General features: G+C 40.8%; 1 protein-coding gene across 1 annotated transcript in view; it reads right to left on the reverse strand.

The window, feature by feature from the left end:
* Positions 1–16,580: 16,580 nt before the first annotated feature.
* Positions 16,581–18,453, reverse strand: part of MDFIC2 (MyoD family inhibitor domain containing 2) — a 52,308-nt gene continuing 50,435 nt past the window's right edge. Inside the window, exon 4 of the mRNA XM_067540203.1 lies at positions 16,581–16,840. Within this exon, the coding sequence (XP_067396304.1) occupies positions 16,581–16,840 (260 nt within the window). The remainder of the gene's footprint in view (positions 16,841–18,453) is intronic.

An 18,453-nucleotide genomic window follows, 5' to 3' on the forward strand; every position in this document is an offset into this window, starting at 1 on the left:
ACTGGCATAAATCAGCATAGCTCTATTGACTTCAATAAAGGGTTGCCAGTTTACACCAGATGAGGACCCGGCCTTAGGAGAGTAGAGAGACTGAAGAATCTGAGATGGAGGAAAAAAGAGAATGAGAACTGAGTGTCGTCTGGCAAATGATTCTTTTACAGACTCTTCTAGCATGGGAGGTGGCCAGCGGGCTTACGTTAGTCAGGATGCTTTTATCCTCATGAGAGGATGGAAACACCCCCACTGAAAGCTGTATAGCAAGCTATTCTCCTCAGTGGAGTGCTGACAGATTCTTTTTACACGTTTGTGTCACTGATCTTTGTTTCCTGAGATGTTTTTTGTTTGTATCGACAGGAGCTTGCATAACAACTATGATCAAGAGCGTCTGCTGTTGTACGTCAATGTAGCTCCATTGGTATCAATGCCCCAGTGACATTAATGGGGCTACACTGATTTACACTGGCTGGGAATCTGGTTCTATAGCTCAAACTTATGTTGTATAAAACAGACCTATCTGTAAAAGGAAGTAGAGAATAAGGAGAAGATGACAGAAGGAGATAGCCTGCTTTGTTAGTACCCTGTTCACCAAGATGATAAATGATATGGAAATGCAGTTGATGTTTTGCCTTTAAAATATTAGTTAAATCATTCTGTCAACACACATTTTAATACATATTCTTCCTGTCAGATTTTACACTTAATCTTGGAGTCTGTAGACAGCTCAAGAGCAATGCTTTCTATGGACGCTTCTGCATCAATGTCTCCTTTTCTCTTCTATGCAGCTTGCATCCTTTTAACCACAAGACGCTTGATAAATGATAGTGTCAAGCTTAAACATTCATAATCAGGACTCTGATTTGAGGCCAAGGAAACTACAGGCCAGGTGGTGCAGCACAAAATCAGACGTTACAGTCTGTCACGCAAAGTTCTGGTCCACTCTGCTAGAAATAGACTTTCCGACACATTTGGCTGACTATCTTTCTGGTAACCAAAAAGCACCACCCAAAACAAGAGATATGACTAAGGAAGTAAGAAAAGGCTGCATTCCCACTCTGCAGCTATTCAGTTTTTCAAAACTGGGCATTATCCTTTATAGCTACAGATATGGAATTCATGGTGGAAGAAGCACATTTTAGGTGCTGTTAATACTGTCATTATATTTGGGTTTTGAAGAATCACATTAAGAGTTAATAAGAGTCACTGAAACTATTCAGCCAGGAGAACAGGATCATGAACATACAATAGTGTTGGTGCTTGGAAATCAACATATTCAAAGTACTAATTTATCGGGAAACACATGACAAATCAAGCAAGAAAAGGTGGTCTGTCTCCTCGGTTCTGTGGTGCTTAGTACAGAGAGGAGATGTGGCTGCTGTCTGAAAAAGACTAATAGAGACCCTTGCTTTATTTATGGGAGTGAAATGGAAGGCGGAGGGATATGTCAGAACAAAAATAAGCATATTAGCTTTGGTTGAAGCCTTTGGTCTCACTTTGGATTTAAGTCCGTGTAACGGACTGCAGAATTTGGCTTACTGCATGTACCGTACATTCTCTACTTGATGGTTCTAACATCCTAGTTTAAAGAGTTTATATGAATCTCTCATAAATTAAAGCCCCTATGTTTCTGAATGCTCATTAGTAATCTTATTCTGTGCCTGATTCACCACTACAATGCCGCAGTTTTATGTGGGTATAACTCCACTGAAACTTGATAGTGATATTTGCTTCATGTTCCTTCAAAAGCTATTTTCTCACTTACATGTACAAATAGAGGGTCTGTTAATCCAGTTTTACATCAGCGTAACTCTTGGAGCTACACCACTGTGAAGCTGGAGTTGTGCAGTGATAAATCAAGCCCTCTATTGTTAAAGGCATGTGAGAAAATAGCCTTTGAAGGATCTTGGAGCACGTATCAGCACATCAAAAATGTTGCAAAAGCACTGAATTTAGAGTGCTCTTCCCAGCTATCAAAAGAGGACGTGATGTATTATGCAAGACAGGTTTGTTTGTTAAACTCTGTAGTCTGAAGAAAAAAATATTTATACAGTATATATGCTGATTTAGCAAAATAGGTTACCTTTCATAGTAACACATCTCTATGTATATTTTTCTTCGCGCTAGAAAAGAAAATTTCTGAACACTCATGAAATGCTGTATTTAACTCTGTGAGATTATTTTTTGTCAAGCCGTGACTGGAATGCAGATGGGATTTCTAAGTAAAATCAGGTAAAATTGTGATATTCATCATGGGTCTGATTCCACCATCCTTACAATGGGTGAAATTAACTCCTGTACAGATGGCCTGTACAGAGACATTATGTGCCATTAAATCCTATGTCCATTTACCAGACATATTGACTATCAAATCCAATTTAAAGCCTCAAAAATAGGCTATGTGGGGTATAAGTGGTACACAGGACTAGGGCTTACTCTCTTCACAGTGATCTATTTCACCCTGTATAAGCAGCCCCGTTGAAATTAGTCGAACTACTTACATAATCAGGTACTACTCAGTGTGAATAAGGACTGTAGAATTGGGCCCTGAATAAAAAATGTAGCGTGATTGATTTTAGTTCTTTGCTTTGTTAAGAAGGGAAGAAAATTCATGTCCTAAAAAAAGGTTTTTTTGGAGGTACACATTGACTATCCAGTCATCTTGTTAGAACAGGGCAATAAATTAAGATTTAAAATATTTTGGAAGTGTAGTTAGACTGAAATGCATTTTATGGGCGCACAACACCAGGAGCCTGTTGTTACTTTATAGAGCTTTGATTCGATAGGTTATTGATTCTGGCTCCAGGGTATATAGTTTCATGTTCAGAAAATATGCTCACACTGAATAAAATACAATCCAAAGCTTGAAAAATAGTAGTGAGGCATTGGTTGTAGCTGTGGTACTTCAAATGGAGTGGGGAGATATGCCTTACTGCTTTAGACCTCTGAAAGCAGTTATGTGTATTAAATACTGGAACAACTTGATATTTTAAAAGCTTATATGCTCATCCAAGTAAAATGGTTTTAGGAGACTTCTGGGAGTTTCATTATTTTATGACTAAATCGATACCCAGATTTATGCCTTTTGGACACAGAATCTTGAATTTAATTGAGAAAATTGATCTAATGAGGATGGACATATTTTGTGCAGAAGTACTTCTTTCTTTTTTTTTAACTTCCCATTTGAAAAATGAACTAGTTAGTTAGTTTTGATAATCAAATGGATTTAACCTTAGAAAAGAAAGAAAGAAAGAAACGGAATATGTGTCTTTCTGGGAGTCTGATGTGCATGAAAATACCTCTTCCGTCATTTTTTATTCCTGAATCAAAGATCCATTAATTATATAGAAAAACATGTTCTATTTCAATGTATACAGTGCATTAGTCTGATTGTCAAAACCAGTAAGGACAGAAGGCGATGCTGATTCAGATGCATCTTAAGTTTCTCTTACCTGCATATAGTGTGAGGAATAGGGGGGTATTGTGTGTTTGGTACGGTCTTCCTACAACGGACAATTGGTTATGTTGATACAAAACAGACTTGCAGTGAAGTAACCCTAAATTCACTCCCAATGTATCTGAGACTAAAAAGTTGAACCAGTATGTATTTCACTGGCTGTAATAAGCATAAACTATTCACAATACATATTTCCTGGACTTTTACAGGCCCTTTTAGTACATTGAAAGGCACAGGAGAGCTAGTGGAGAAAGCAAACAAGTGTAGAAATATAGGTGGAGGAGAGGTATTGACATTTCATTTCTTTCAAAAAATATATCTCCACTGGGGACATGTGCTTTCGTAACTTAAATTATATTAAAATACACTGAGGATTTCTTTGTGTTAAAAGTCTATTCATTTGACCTTCCCTCAGAGAAAGAGGATTTAGCTCTAAGTGATTGAATCTATCTAGACTCTATTTAAAAAATAATACTGCACTTTATGCTAGGGCAGTTTGGGTTAGACTTTTGCCAAGTGGATTTTTGCAGGCATGTTTTTTACTTTATTTGTATATGAATGGGGTCCAGGTAAAATATTTTTATATTCACGTCAGGCTGGATTAGTTATTGGAAAAAAAGCTATTTTATTCTCCTTGCTGTTACTTTATTTAATTAGTGCTCTGTTTTTAAAGTGGCAGGCTCAGCGTTGCCAAGTCTGGCTCTCTGACTCATGCGAGAGAGGTTTTATAGTCCCACCTGCAACTAGGGAAGTTTAAAAAAAACAACCCATAAACCTAGCCTGTCAAAGCTTTATTTTTAACTCCATGGACGCACCTAGTCCATTCTATTAAATGAGTACAACTGCCAGGTCCCACTGTTTATATACTCCTGTTCTGTGAGGTCCTGATTCAAAGCCCATTGAAGTCAATGGCCTTTGGATCAGACTTCTCTAGACGAGGAAAACATTCACTGAAGCATCTGGCTTGTTTGTAAATAAGTACTCTTTTCTTTTTATTGGGGGCTTTTTATAGGAGCCATCTCTACTCACACCCTTAGTGTTAGCATTCCCTTTCTATAGATCAGAGAGCTGTCAGCAATAAGTGAAACAAGCAGCCAAATCTTGTTCTCCTTACTCACAACAGTTGTCCTGTTGCACTTAATGGGTTGAGTTCAATTCAAGGTTTAATTCACCTAGTAATTCTCTGCCCTTTTTCTGTCCTCTTCCCCATTCATTATATCACTGGGAGGAACTGGGAGCATGGTACTGCATCATTTGTACATCTGAAACTAACGTTGACCTCCGTGGAGGACTGGGCTCGAAGCGTGTGCAAACGTATGAGCACAAACACACGCAGACTCACTTTGGTGTGTGGGTGGCTATGGGCCTTTCGGAAATGTTTATTCCTTTGTTCACATTAGCTTCCCCATACAGTGTCGCAACACCAGCAACGATAGCGTACAGCTGCCAGAATCAGTTAGTTCCCCCCTGGCATTTTTATCTGTTTTACCCACTCTTGGCTGGACCCTTCCTCTACCTGCATAAGCATTAGCAGAGGATTGAGACTCATGGAGTCTGCCCCCCTTCTGCCCAACATGGAACCGGGTAGAGGGTTTAGCGCCTGGAATACACACGTGCCCCAAGATCTGGGCAGAATCTTGGGAGATTCATGGAGGCACCAAGTTGTTGCTTGGAGACCCTGGAACTCTATGCTGCCAGACTTTGCAGGTACCCCACAGTTTACAGACTTGTCCTGCCAGCAGTTGCCCCCTGAGGCCTCTTGTATAGGGAATTAGGGGGTTCTCTCTGTACCAAGGGTCTCCCTGTGGAAGTGGACAGTCAGTAGAGCCCTTGTAAATTCCCCACTGGTTTTTTGGGGTGAAGGGTCATGGAGGAATAATTATTATTTAACCTTTTATACAGTGAGCGGAGACCCCAATCTTGATTGCCCTACATCCTCTGCAAACACTGAGGAAGACATGGTCCCTGACTCAAGGAGCTTGTTCGAAACGGAGGCCGTGCATCCTTGTGCACCTTCCTGTGCATGGCTCCCCAGCCCTTGATACGGTTCTCTGGAACATCAAGGAATGGGGAGATGGTGCCTTGAAGGCAGCTGACCCCCCAGTCCGCACTTTTCTATGCAGTCCAGAGCAATCTGTACATGGAGGACGGGGAAGGAGCTAGTCCCGTCTCTGCTTTGGGATGACATGGCCGTTCTCACTCACTTTTTAATAGAATTTTCTCTTATTTTGGTTATATCCGACCCTGGGTGTGTGTTGGGTTTTTTTTTTTAATACAAATGTGCTACGAAACGTTAACCGTAATCTTGCTGCACTCCAATGCCACGGATAGGGACCCAATCCTGTTCTTATCAATAGCAGTAGTAAAATCTCCCTTTGGCTTTGGAAGGAGTGGGCCTTTATGTACTGATTTTGCCTGTAAACCAGTTTCTTTGACATCTCCGTGTCAAATGTTACCCAAATGCACTTTTTGTTTGTAATTTAATTGTGGGCACAAAACTCTGGGTTCAGTAACCCAAGGGTTTCTAGAGAATGTATCATTAGCAAATTCAATCAGCTTGTAGTTATGATTCCTGGCACAGATGGCTTTGGTTATGATGCCACCAAGGACGCTACATTTAGGATGGGGCCATGAAAGACCTTGAGCCTTTCAAGGCAGGTCGGCTGGCTCAAGGCAGGTTGGTGGTTCACTTTTTCTCACCATGCTCTGGGACCAGGAAAGTAGTTTCTCCTAAACAGCCTGGGATGGGAGGTTCCCTTACGAAATCCGCCATCTGAGAGGGCAAATAAAGCTAGGGTTGGTCCTGCATCCTGGAATGGTCTTAATGCACCAGCAAATCAGCATTCCTTGAGCTGTAACTTCATTCCTGGAAATATTGTTACATGATGTGCCTTGGCTGCCTGTCTCCTGGAGAATGAGAACACAGTAACCCTCATGTTTTCCATTGTTGAAATACTAGCATAAATTTTCCACTAATGTGCTGCTGTCTTTTATTATAACAGTCACTGTAGGATAGAAAAAAACATCAAGCCCCTCCTTGCTGGTACAGTCAGTTGTTGGCATAGCACTGACATGTTGTTTCTTTCCTTAAAATGGCTTTGTAAAGAGACTTAAAATGAGTTCCTAATCCTCTGGCAGCACCTATCATGTTTTGACAAATCTGAGACTTAAGTGTTGTACATAAGAAGGTTCAAAATAGGAGGGGGAGCAAAGGCCTGTCAACAGGTTTTGACAAAATTCAGTCCACTCACAAGCCCAGATCACACGACTGGGGCAAATTCTGCTCTTGTTTCTGCCTGTGCTACTCCATTAGCACCCCTGTTGCACAGGCAGAAGTTGAGGGATGGTTTACGGTGGGAGTGAGCTGCACTGGTTACTCCTCCTGCTTTGAGACTCCACTGGCCTAAATCATAGAACTTGGCCCCTGTGACTTTTGCCAAGTCTCTCTTTTGGGTAGGAGGAAGGGGACATACTTATTGGTCAATGTTCCTCTCACCTCAGCACAGTGCTTCATGCCTACGGTGCTTTCACAAGGTGGCATACGTTAGTGGAGTCTGGAGGTTGTTCTAACTTGCGTCTGGAGCCAAGGCAGTCGCCAACTTTCCCAGCGCGTGGGTAAGCGCAAAGGGCCAGGTCGTTGAGTGGTGGAAATCAGCATAGTTCACTGATTTCAGTGACGCTTCAGACAGGACCTCGGTCTTTCTAGATGTCTGTATGGCACCTAGCAAAGTTTGGGTGCTCAAGTGAGATAAATAATTTTTCTTCAGTTTCAAATATTCTTTGTCTCAACTCACAGCAGCAACTCAGCACCTCTCCTTGCAATACAAAGGGCTGCTCTCACAAAAGCACACGCTACTTCAATGTGTATTGCCAAGAACAGAGAAAAGGAAGAGAAAAGGAAGAGCTGAACAGAGAAAAAGAAACTGTATTGCCAAGAACAGAGAAAAGGAAAACGGCAAATAAAACACATATGTACAAGTGAAAAAAAGGAGAATGGCGGTCAAAGAGCTGCTGAGTTAAAATGTTCCCTTTCCCCTACAAAATCTTCCATGTCAGAGCAAGACATATTTGTTTAGACCATTGATAATAGCTGTGATCACAGCAAAGGTGACCATCCATACCTTCAGCCTCTTGTTTCTTCCACGTTCAAGCTGCTTGCTCTCACCTTTCTACACAGCTCTGCCCCTGACTGGATCTTGGCTTGTTACCTTCTCTTTCTTATGTGCTCTGTGCATCACTTCCCTAGTCGTCTTCTCCCCGTTGTGACACCAGTCTTTTTATCATGCTGCCATCAGTGCCTGAAGCTTCCTCCCTCTCCCCCTGCACCAAGCAGGCTCGCTTGCCTCCTTTGAATCTCTTTAAAACTCACTCCTTCCAGCCAACTTTGCATGTAAAGACAGGGGCTCCCCTGGTTGCCATGCTCCAGGCTGCAGATGCTCCCTACCGCTGTGCAGAGATCTGGAGAGGCAGGAAGGTCTCCTCTAGGCCTACTGGTCTTAGTTTCTCATCAGCCCTCTGCTTGTCTGGAGAGCAAAGAAGTGTTTTCGCCAAGCCGTCATTTGTGCTTCCTCTGACCTGACTTCCGTTGTTCTTCAGCTCTGTACAGGGGTCCCAGGAAAAGACACTGTTCTAGGGCCAAAGTGAGAAAAAGCAGCCGGTCTACAACTGTAGCTGGTACGAAGCCACTTGCTAGGCTTGGGAAAGAACTTGCATGTGGAACTCCCTCCAGACCCGTGTATAAAGGTGATGTCATCACACCACTGCGAGATATAGGAAGGGCCAATAACCAGCATCAAAACAGCAACACTGACCCTTCACAAAAGTGCTCCCAAAGCACAGAGAAAGCAACTAAAACATCAGACATTTTTAATCCCTGCTACCTGCTTTCAAGTTACAGCCCCTGTCGCTGTTACACGTAACAACAGGAGAGATGAATATTTCAGAGAGAAGTGTGATGATTTTTTTTTAAATTGACAATGTCCTTTTAATTAATCCTCAGGACAGTTTGGCAAGGTAGGTATTCATGCTATTTGCCAGATGGGGAAACTGAGGCAGAGCTGTTAAGTGACTCATCCTAGGCTGCAGATGGATTGGGTGTCAGAGCCAGGATTAGAACTCTGGCATCCCTGTTTCTTAGATTGCCAGAGAGATTAAAACTTTAACTGAACTTCAATCCACCCAAGTTCTGGGCAAATAACCCAGAATTAACCAAGTCTTAGGGAGAGGGCAGCTGACACTGGAGGAGGTGATAGCTAGCCATCTGGGAATACACTTTGACTTTGGACCCAGGGTATATGCAGAGTAATGTTCTGGTGCCCCCTGAAAGAGTTTGCAAATTATTTGGCCTGGGTGCAAATAAGCACAAAATGTCTGGCAGAGCTCTCAGGCATTTCCCTGCCACCTTTTTTATTTTTTTATTTTTTTCCGTTCTGCACCAAATGTTTTACAGTCTTTGTGAACCTATATAGATCCTGGTGTCTGGCAAGCGAGGCTACAGACTGTAACAGCACCCACAGGAGTGCAGCTGGCCTTTAAACTCTGCTTTATAGGGGGGAAACTCTCCAGTTCCATAAGAGGGGGGTATGATCCTTTGACGCTTGATGGAACTAGAACAGTTTTGGTTGTGGGAGGGGAAGAATTCCAAGAAATTATTGGTCTATTAATTGTTTTCCAAAATGCAAATTAAGTCGAAAGTTTTTGGCTGCATCACCTTGCTTTCACAAGGTAATTTGTGAGGAGAGCCCAAGATACAGATGCAGGGCGATCTAGTTCAACCTAAAAAATAAACTTAACATCAATCTGAAATATACAGCAGCACAGTCAGCTGTAAATGTTGTGCTCAGCTACAGTAGACCCTTGCTGGGATGCCCTTCTCAATAGCAAGCTTTGGGCTACAGTGAACATGGTCCCTGAATCCCACCTCCAGCCCTGCCCGCTGTGGTGGGATGCTGAGAATTCCTTCAGTCTGGGGGCTGCAGCGGGGGCAGGTCTCCTCCGATTTGGGGCCACGGTGGGGGGATCTTGCAGTTAAGGGCCTCGGCTGGGACTCAGGAGCTTCGGGCTCAGTTCATAGACTTTAAGTTCAGAGGGGACCATTATGATCATCTAGTCTGACCTCCCGCACAACGCAGGCCACAGTTCCTGGGTCATCCCAGATTCCTCTCTAATTTTGGGCAAGAAACTGAAAGTGGAGTTCTCAATCTCTGTCTCAGATTTCCATCTGTAAACTGAGAATAATAATACTCCATTTGTCCATTAGACATTAAGCTCTTCAGGGCCAGGACAGTCTCTTCCAAGGTGAATGTACAGTGTCTAGCACAGTGGAGCCCTGATTTTAGTTGGAGCCTCCGGGTGCTACTGCACTAGAAATAATTAACAACCTTAGGAAGCGGCTCTATCATTATTATCAAATGACACGGATCTTGGCTTTTCTTGATCTCAGCAGTTTCCTGGTGCATAACCTTTAGGGGTGCCGTGGTCTCCAATCATTGCTTGCTGGACTGACCCACTCAAAAGGAAAAATCTGTAGCTCTGTAGTAAGAAAATACATTTTTCTGGCCCGGCTAGGCGATCAAGGTGAAGCATCAAAGGTTAATTTCTTTCCGCCTGCAATGTGTAAGAAGTTAGATTTGACTTTACTGTGCCATGATAAACTTTGTGTAGTATAACTTTTTATAAAGGTAAAATACATTTTCCATGACTTAAACCTTTGTGGATCGGTGCTATGCTATGGGCAATTAGATTTAACATCTCTGGAAGCGCTAAAGACATTTTAAAGGACTCGGTCTTTTGTTCCAACTCTAGCTCTCAAAGAGACTGAGACATTTTTGGAATGAGTTTTGATGGACTTGTATGAAAATTTATATGACTAAGAATTGGATTTGTTCCCCTGGAATATTATGGATTATTTTTTATGTTGGAATTACACAAGTGTGCAGAGCTGCATACAGTTGGCTTAATGTAGCTAAAAATATACCTTGTGCTTTCCAACTGGATTTTTCCAGTTTTCCCTCCCATATAATGATTAAGCCATTATATGGGTTATAGACTATACAAAACTCCGAATTTTTTAGTAAAAGTGAGGGTTTGGAATGGATTAATTGTTGGTTATTATATCTTTATAAAAGTGAATATTGATGTGTGTCTCTCTGTGTTCCTGGTTTTAAACTCCATTGTAATTCAATATTTAGAAAACTTTTAAAAAACAGTCCTAGATGTAAACTAGGAAATGATTGAGCAGTTCATAAAATACGACAGTGAGAGACAAAACTGGAAACTACAGGGGTTAATGAATAGTACATATCTGCAGAATAAGATGTGGCTTTGAAAATTCTTCTCCAGCACTTAGCATTGCACATTTGCCTACGGTGTAGCAGAAAAGGGTGGAGGTTATACCAACCAGGGAATTCAGCAGTGCTGCTACAAGGAAAATAATAGATCACTTGCCATTTCTATTACTGGCAACTAACAACTATCGGTTACATATCTATCTATCTATATATCTATCTGTCTATCTATCTAAATGTGTTTGAGTGTATCTAATTAGTAGAGCTGGGCAAAACATTTCTGCCAATTTTTTTTGTCAAAATGTGGTGTTTTGGCAAAGCTGAAATATTTTGCAGAGGCATATTGATTTTGCTGACGTTTCTGATAGGAAGTTTCCTGACATTCAGGGTGGACTCTCCAGTCACTTCCAGAGAAAGGGAGAGACCTGAAGAAAGAGAACCTGACCTTTTAAAGCTGAAAAAACAGATATTTTGACACAATTCCATTTTGTGGAAACTTCAGAAAGTCATTCCAGTGCGAAAGAAAACAAAATTCAAAACCTTGAAAATAGTCACAAACTGGAATTGTGGTTCTCCAGCCAACTATGCCATTTTGTGTGTGTGTGTGTGTGTGTGTGTGTGTGTGTGCGCGTACGTACGTACATACAGCAGGTACAGTATAAAATAGAAACATTAACGGGATGTTTAAGCCAGAGTTATAAATACTGTACAAGATGAAACATACATTTTAACACTATGAAACTAAAATCTCGTCTGTCTTCCTACTCCTTTCACTCTGCTCCGTCTTTTCTAAAAAGGGCATGTCACTTTAGCTGTATAATTTTATCATATTTATATTAGATTTAAATCTTGTCCTTTCCCAACCGTCCTGTGCTAATAGAAGCCATTCATGCTTTTTATACAGTTGATCTAATAATATCTTCTCTCTCTTCTCGGCTGTTATTTTTATTTCTTAGAAAAACATGGCAAAGCTGGCAATAGACGCTGTGTATACGTTTTAATGACGTTGATGATCATTTTCTTGTGCACTCATATGATTCTTTTTCTTTTTGTGCCATGTTCATTTTAGTATAATGCTGTCTGGGGATGAACATAACTATATTTCAGTTGCAAGATTGTCTAAGACAGAAGCTTAGCTGTTCAATATTATTTTGCCATTTAACACATTCTGTTCTGGCATGACTTCCCCAGAATGTCAGTGCAACGTCTTTTTTTATTTTTCTTTTAGTTTTATAAGGAGGCCACGTGATCCACTGGGCAGTGAACTGGATAGGAAGTCAAGAGAACTGGGTTCTATTTCCAGGCCTGGTGTCTGTGCAAATTACATGACATCCGTGCCTCAGTTTCCCTATCTGTAAAATTGGGATAATAATGGATGCTCAAGCTTTTTAAGATCTAGATGTACAGATGAACACTGCTACATAAATCCTAAATGATGTCCCCATTTACCCCCAAGCAGCCCCATTGACTTTAGAGGGGACTAATTCCTGGATTTAGGAATTATTATTATCCTTATTTTAAAGTGGACATCAGACACCAGCTGATATTTCTGGAGAACAAAGCCCTTTATTAAGAGAGCTGATGCAGCACATGCATTGCTTTTCACATTGTGCCTTGACCCAGGGCATAGAGGAGCTACCTTAAGGAACAGAAAGGGCTCTGTATACACTTAATCCTTGGCATCATTGCTAAAGGTGCCTATTATATTGGTGGCACTTATGATGTAGGCATAAGTCCATTAGGAATTGGCCTAGGTCCACCAACTCATTTTACACAGGCCACGGAACACAGATCAGAAGCCAATGATTCTAACTCGTGCAACATTTAGAAAATCCTGGTCGTTATATGGGGCTCGTTATTTTGCCTGTACTTGTCATGCTGTACTATTATATGCTGTATATTAAAATAATGTGCAGTTTCTCAGTAGCAACCTTTTCTTTTTAAAAAGCCAAAGGAATGATATAATAATAATTCATAGTAAATTATTTATTTTACAGCAGTGCCCAAGGATCATAATCAGAGTCATGCCATCGCTTACAACTTGAAAGACATTGGTCATCCCGGTTGAGCTAAGATTGTGTCAGAAGGTAAAATCCCAGGAAGCTGGAAGATAATGAAGGGGGGCTAATGCACTCCTTTCTATACCTGGCCATTGTCATGGGCTGAGGTTGGAGACACTGATCTTGGTTCCCCTCCTGCACATCTTGAGGGATTCAGATCAGGAAAAGCAGACGCCAGGCCCACGGTCTCTGGGAAAAAAACTTAGTTTCAGTGCAAAGGCTGGATTTCCATTGTTGTTGTTGTTTGTTTTATTATTTAACATGTATATTGCAGCAGGACTTAGAGGCCAATCATGTCAGGGCCCCACTATGCTAGATGCGGTATTAACATATAGTAAATGACAATCTCTGCTTTGAAAGAGATTACAACCTGATCCTTGCTTTGCCCTATGAGCCTTCTGTGAGATGCAAGGGCATCTCCTCCTGGAGTGGGGGATGCGGAGGAATCTTCATGAGGAGACTCTCCGAGAGTTTGCAGTGGACTGTAGAAGGGGAACAAGTGGCTCTTTGTGATTGGCTCTCTCCTCCATCCAATCTGTCAGTGTTTTATGGATTAAAAATAAAGGTGCCGAAGAAAGGCAGAGTATCAGGGAGACGTTCCCAATTACAAAATGGTGATATTTTATCCGTTGTCTTAAAGAATTGAGGTTTCACACACTGCAGAGCTGACATTCACTTTGGCAGCGCAGCTGATTCTGACAGCATGGACCAGTGATGCCACCCAAATGCTTCCCACTTGGGTGAGTAGGCCTTTCTCGAAGATAAACAAAAATACAGTTCTGAATTGCTTCTAATGTCTTTGCTTAGCAGGTCTTGTGCAATGTCTGTCTAAGTCTGAATCTGATGAATGGTTTTTGTCTGACTTATGAAAGTCAGGTATGTGTGGGAATAAGATGGATCTCTAAATAGAAAAAGCTAATTTCTGGAATATTTCACAGGAAAAAAATATTCTAGCCCACCTGCTCTGCTGTCTGATCTCAATGTGCTAATAGTTCCTCTGTGTCATGAACATGCAGCATGCTGCATTTTACAATTAACAATTTGATGAGGGAAGACAAAGGCATCGTGAGCTGTTAGTCCTATTGGTTATTAAGTTAACATAAGAATGAAGAACATTTTCTAGGGATTCGTAGTTCATGCTGTAGGTCACAAAAATATTCATCTGGATTAAAAAACAAGAAAGCAAATAGTATGTCACTGTATCCGTTAGGTGAGGAGAGACTGCTGTGCTATGTAAAAGACCATCATTGATTGCTGGAGTGGTTCTCAACCTTTTCCACGTGGTGGACCCATGTTACAGCAGAAAAAAATGTTGGGAGACCTGCCCCATCTAGCCATCGTTGTAGTTGTGACTTTCCTGGTCCTGTTTTTGCCATTTCTCTGTGCCCCCTGCCCCCCACTTTTCCCCCCCCCCCCCCACAGATGGTTATGACACTCAGATTGAGGACCTATGGATTCCAATATGAAGAAAAGCTGGTTTTGAAAGGTAATGGGAATTTGTGCACAATTCTACAAAGCCTTACTCAAATAGATCCTTAACTTGCTAGGTGTTACATGTGGACAGACCTTTGTGCCCATGATGAATCCCACTGAGGCCAATGGTGCAGAGGTCGTCCTGGTGCAGAGGTCCAATGCATTGCAGTATCAGAGTCATAAAGAGCCCTCCTCATCCATTCACATATGCACATAGAAATCAATGAAACTATTTGCATGAATAAGGAAAAGACTACTAATGTGAGTAAGGGTTTGAAGGATGCAGCCCTCTGTGTCCAGTTCTCCACCCTGAAAATGTACTCCACTGTAGGACATCTGGCACAGGCGAAACAATTTGGAAACACCCATTTTAATCCTTAAACTGGCTAAAGTTCAGAAAAGCTTGACATTGTATGGAACCTAAAATAACAAAATGCAAACAGACCTATTTCACTCCACCCCCAGCTCAACCGCAAGAGGCACAGAAATCAGATACAGTTGAACTGCTCAGGTATAGTTGAGTTTTAGGCTCCTTTTCCCAAATGCAATCTATTTTTTATTATAATAAAAAGGTTTTGAATTTGCAAAGGAGACTAAATGGCCTTAAAAATATTTATAAGGCGAGTATTACAACCGAACGTTTTTACTACACTGCCTATTTTTAGAGAAGGGATACACATGAGTAGTTGTTGTATCTCTTTTGATATCTTGTATGTTTCAGGATTGATGCTCATCTGGTATAAATCAGGGCGTGTCTCTATTGTACAGACAGGTTGTGTCTGTATAACCAGGAGGTGTGATTGCATCTTGAGTAGACACAGCGGAGTTAGCTTTTATTGGAGTGGAACGCTGGGTAATTATTTGTGGGGCTAGCCTGTGCCAAAGTGTGTGCTAACAGAGCTCCACTGCTCTGGGATCTGAGCTAGCTAGTTTGAAGCTAGGTAGAGTATGTCTACTTCAACTGCAATCACACCCCATGGTAGTGCAGACATTCCCTCCATTATAACTGCCCGGCTTTCAATGGAGCTATGTTGATTTATGCCAGCTGAGAATCTGATCGTGTACACTTTCCAGAAGGATTCCTGTTTTGGACCCTATAAGCATTATATTTCTTCTTCACTGACATCAGTGGGCTTGCCTGAAATCTTTTAGTCCAGATAGAAGGTAAATACTGCCACAGAGCGGGCCAGCTTCAGTATGTTAACCTTCCACATGAACGAGTAACTTTTTGTATTTTCCTTTTTTGCTTAATATGCAGATTTCCCACCCCTTCCATACTTTTGTTGTCCCGCGTGTGATGTACAATATGCAGTTCATTTTTATTAATCAGATTGGTTATCTGAAAAGAAAAATACAGAAAGTGTTACAGATCGTAGTAAGTGCCTCCAAGTTGGATACTGTCATTTTAATCTTTTGTGCACTCACGGAAATGTCTGTTTTCTAACCCGATTATAGCTTCCAATAGTCTGCTCTTTACAAAAAGAAATCACACAAGCAAAAATTGTGCAAAAGCGTTACTGGCTATCCTTAGGGAGACTCTCCTCTTGAAGTGTGCATTCAATTTCTATTAATGCTAATTTGAATTAAGGAGCTCTTTCCTATAACTAATGAAAATAGGCATAACCTGATATTACATAATGATAGGCGCACACATTAATACACTGTTGAATTGCAGTACCCTGTTAAAATGCACCCTCTTCGAAATTCACTGGAGATTTTAGAGACCTTTATTGTAATTACAACTAGCATGGTTTCAAATTCACTTAATTTTCTTTTCTACCTAAACTGAGCATATAAGTATATTTTAAGAGATTGTATAAATACATTTTTAATTATAAAATGATATTATAGCATACATTATTAATAATACCCAACAAAGTGTAACACATGTTTATGTATGAATCCATTAGGAAGATGAGTTAATATATATCATTACTAAAAGAATATCCTAATTTGTCCTGTGTTTGTGGATGGGGGAATTCCACGTTGAATACAATAGAGAGATTTATAAAAGCATGAGACTGACCCTGGGCAAAGCAATTAGCACACCTGGTATTTAGGAATTTTGTTTTCATCTGTTGCAAGGTAGGAAACAGGTTTTCTTTCTTTATTGGCTTCAGTGGTTTGTGAAATCATACAAACAGAATTTTCTTTGGTAATGCTATACAGTACTTCCAAGGAGACATCACAGAATACACGCAGGCCTGGTTATCAAACACTCCAATTATTAATTTAAAAAAATCATGTATCCTTTTTACTGTGTCAATTTCCATTCAGACAGTTTGTTGGAATTTTGTCAATTGTTTTCTATTAGCGATAACAGACTTCGGAAATCTCCAAGGCGAGTTCCAGACATTCACTGGTCTCGTGACAGGATTCAAAAATACTGCAATCAATATCACAGTCACAATTGCAGTCATTGTTGGAATGGTTTTCACTGGCGGTCTGATGATATCTATGGGATGGACAGCACATATTTGTCAACCAATTTTCACAAGTATTAGGCAGCATTATAAGAAAGTCCCAAAACTGGCAGAACAAGCAGGCCAGGATAAGTGATGCACATTCATCTAAGAAAAAAAGAAAAAGAGTGAGATACAGGAAAGCGAGAGGGCTTGAATCACTGCTGTAGTAATCCAAATTTACACTGATGTGACTACATTTAAACGAGACACAGAACTCAGAGATGCCTGCAGACTACAAGATAAGCTTAAAATATAATTTGGAAAAATTACATCAGAAAAACATATTAAATAAAATGATGTTCTGTGTTTTTTTTATTTGGATAGGAAAAAAAACATCATGTTTTGAATGAGTGAAACTCACCTTTGCCCAGAGGGGTCAGAGGGATTTAAATAGTTCTGACACCCTGGGCTGGCCCTCTGCATAGGAGTGAATTTCTGCACTGTAGTACCTTATTATAAAAAAGTATAAGCATATCTCTAGTGTGATGCCAGTAATTCCCCTCAAACACAGCATCTGCAGTAGCCTACAGGATAGAAGATTTTAATTTTTCAGATAGGAATTTGAAATTCAATGTAGAAATCCTCAGACCCAATCTTACACCCCTTGTGCAGGCAAAACTTCCAGTGGGAATTTTGCCTGCATGTAAAGATATCAGGATTAGGCCCTTGGCGTTTAAATAATACTTTTCTGGGCTGTCAGCCCATCAAAGCACTTTAGGGCCTAATATAATGCTTACTAAAGGCAACAGAAAGAAAGCCCATTGACTTCAGTGAGTGTTGGATCAGGCCTTTAAAGTTTGCTAAAAGCTTAGTTATTAGTTGTTCATATGGAGAAGGTCAGGTAGGATGTATATGATGCTGTATATCTGAATCCCAGAATTAGACATGGCATGTGGATGAGGATTTAAATGAATTTATGAGTCAGAGCAGAGCTCACTCATGGAAAGGAATAAAACAGCACAGATTAATCACATGCTTCTCGTTTGATTTTTATAAGGAGTCTGATTCAATAGATTCACAGATTCCAAGACCAGAAGGGACCATTGTGATCATCTAACCTGACCTCCTCTATAACACAGGCCAAAGACCTTCCCCAAAATAATTTCTTTAGCAGCTCTTTTAGAAAAACTTCCCATTTTGATTTAACAATTGTCAGTGACGCAGACTCCAGTACAACCCTGGGTAAATTGTTCCAGTGGTTAATTACTCTCACCGTTAAAAAATTATTCTTGCTTTTCAGTCTGAATTTGTCTATTTTCAACTTCCAGCGAAGCGTAGGGAATGCAAGTTTGCAACACGAACTGACAAGGGGGCAGAAAAAGAACTGTACAGAGTAGAGTGAACGCAGTGCAGCTTGGCATCTTATGCTTTGCCTAGGGTCCCCGCACTCACAATTCACCCTCTCTCTTAAATGGGCTTTTCACCTCCTAATTCACATGCTTGTTAATTTTTAAAAGGGAGAAAAATGTGGAAAAAGAGTATCAACGAGGAAATGTACATTTTAAATAGAAGTCGTTTTCTTTCCAGCAGTAACTTCAGTGCTTCATTTGTAATGAAAGAGGCGTCAGGGCTCAAGCAATTTTTTTACGTTCATAACTGACGCAACAAGACCAGAGGTGCGGGGACTCTGAACTGACAAGCCTAGAAGTGCCGGGGCTCAGCCCTGGCACAAATTAAGCACCAAGTAACTCTGACATCTCGGCAAGCGTCAGCCCCAG

Source organism: Emydura macquarii, unplaced genomic scaffold (assembly GCF_026122565.2).
Source record: "Emydura macquarii macquarii isolate MOO-44397 ecotype Brisbane River unplaced genomic scaffold, CSIRO-AGI_Emac_v2 contig_71, whole genome shotgun sequence".
Classification (NCBI taxonomy): domain Eukaryota; kingdom Metazoa; phylum Chordata; order Testudines; family Chelidae; genus Emydura; species Emydura macquarii.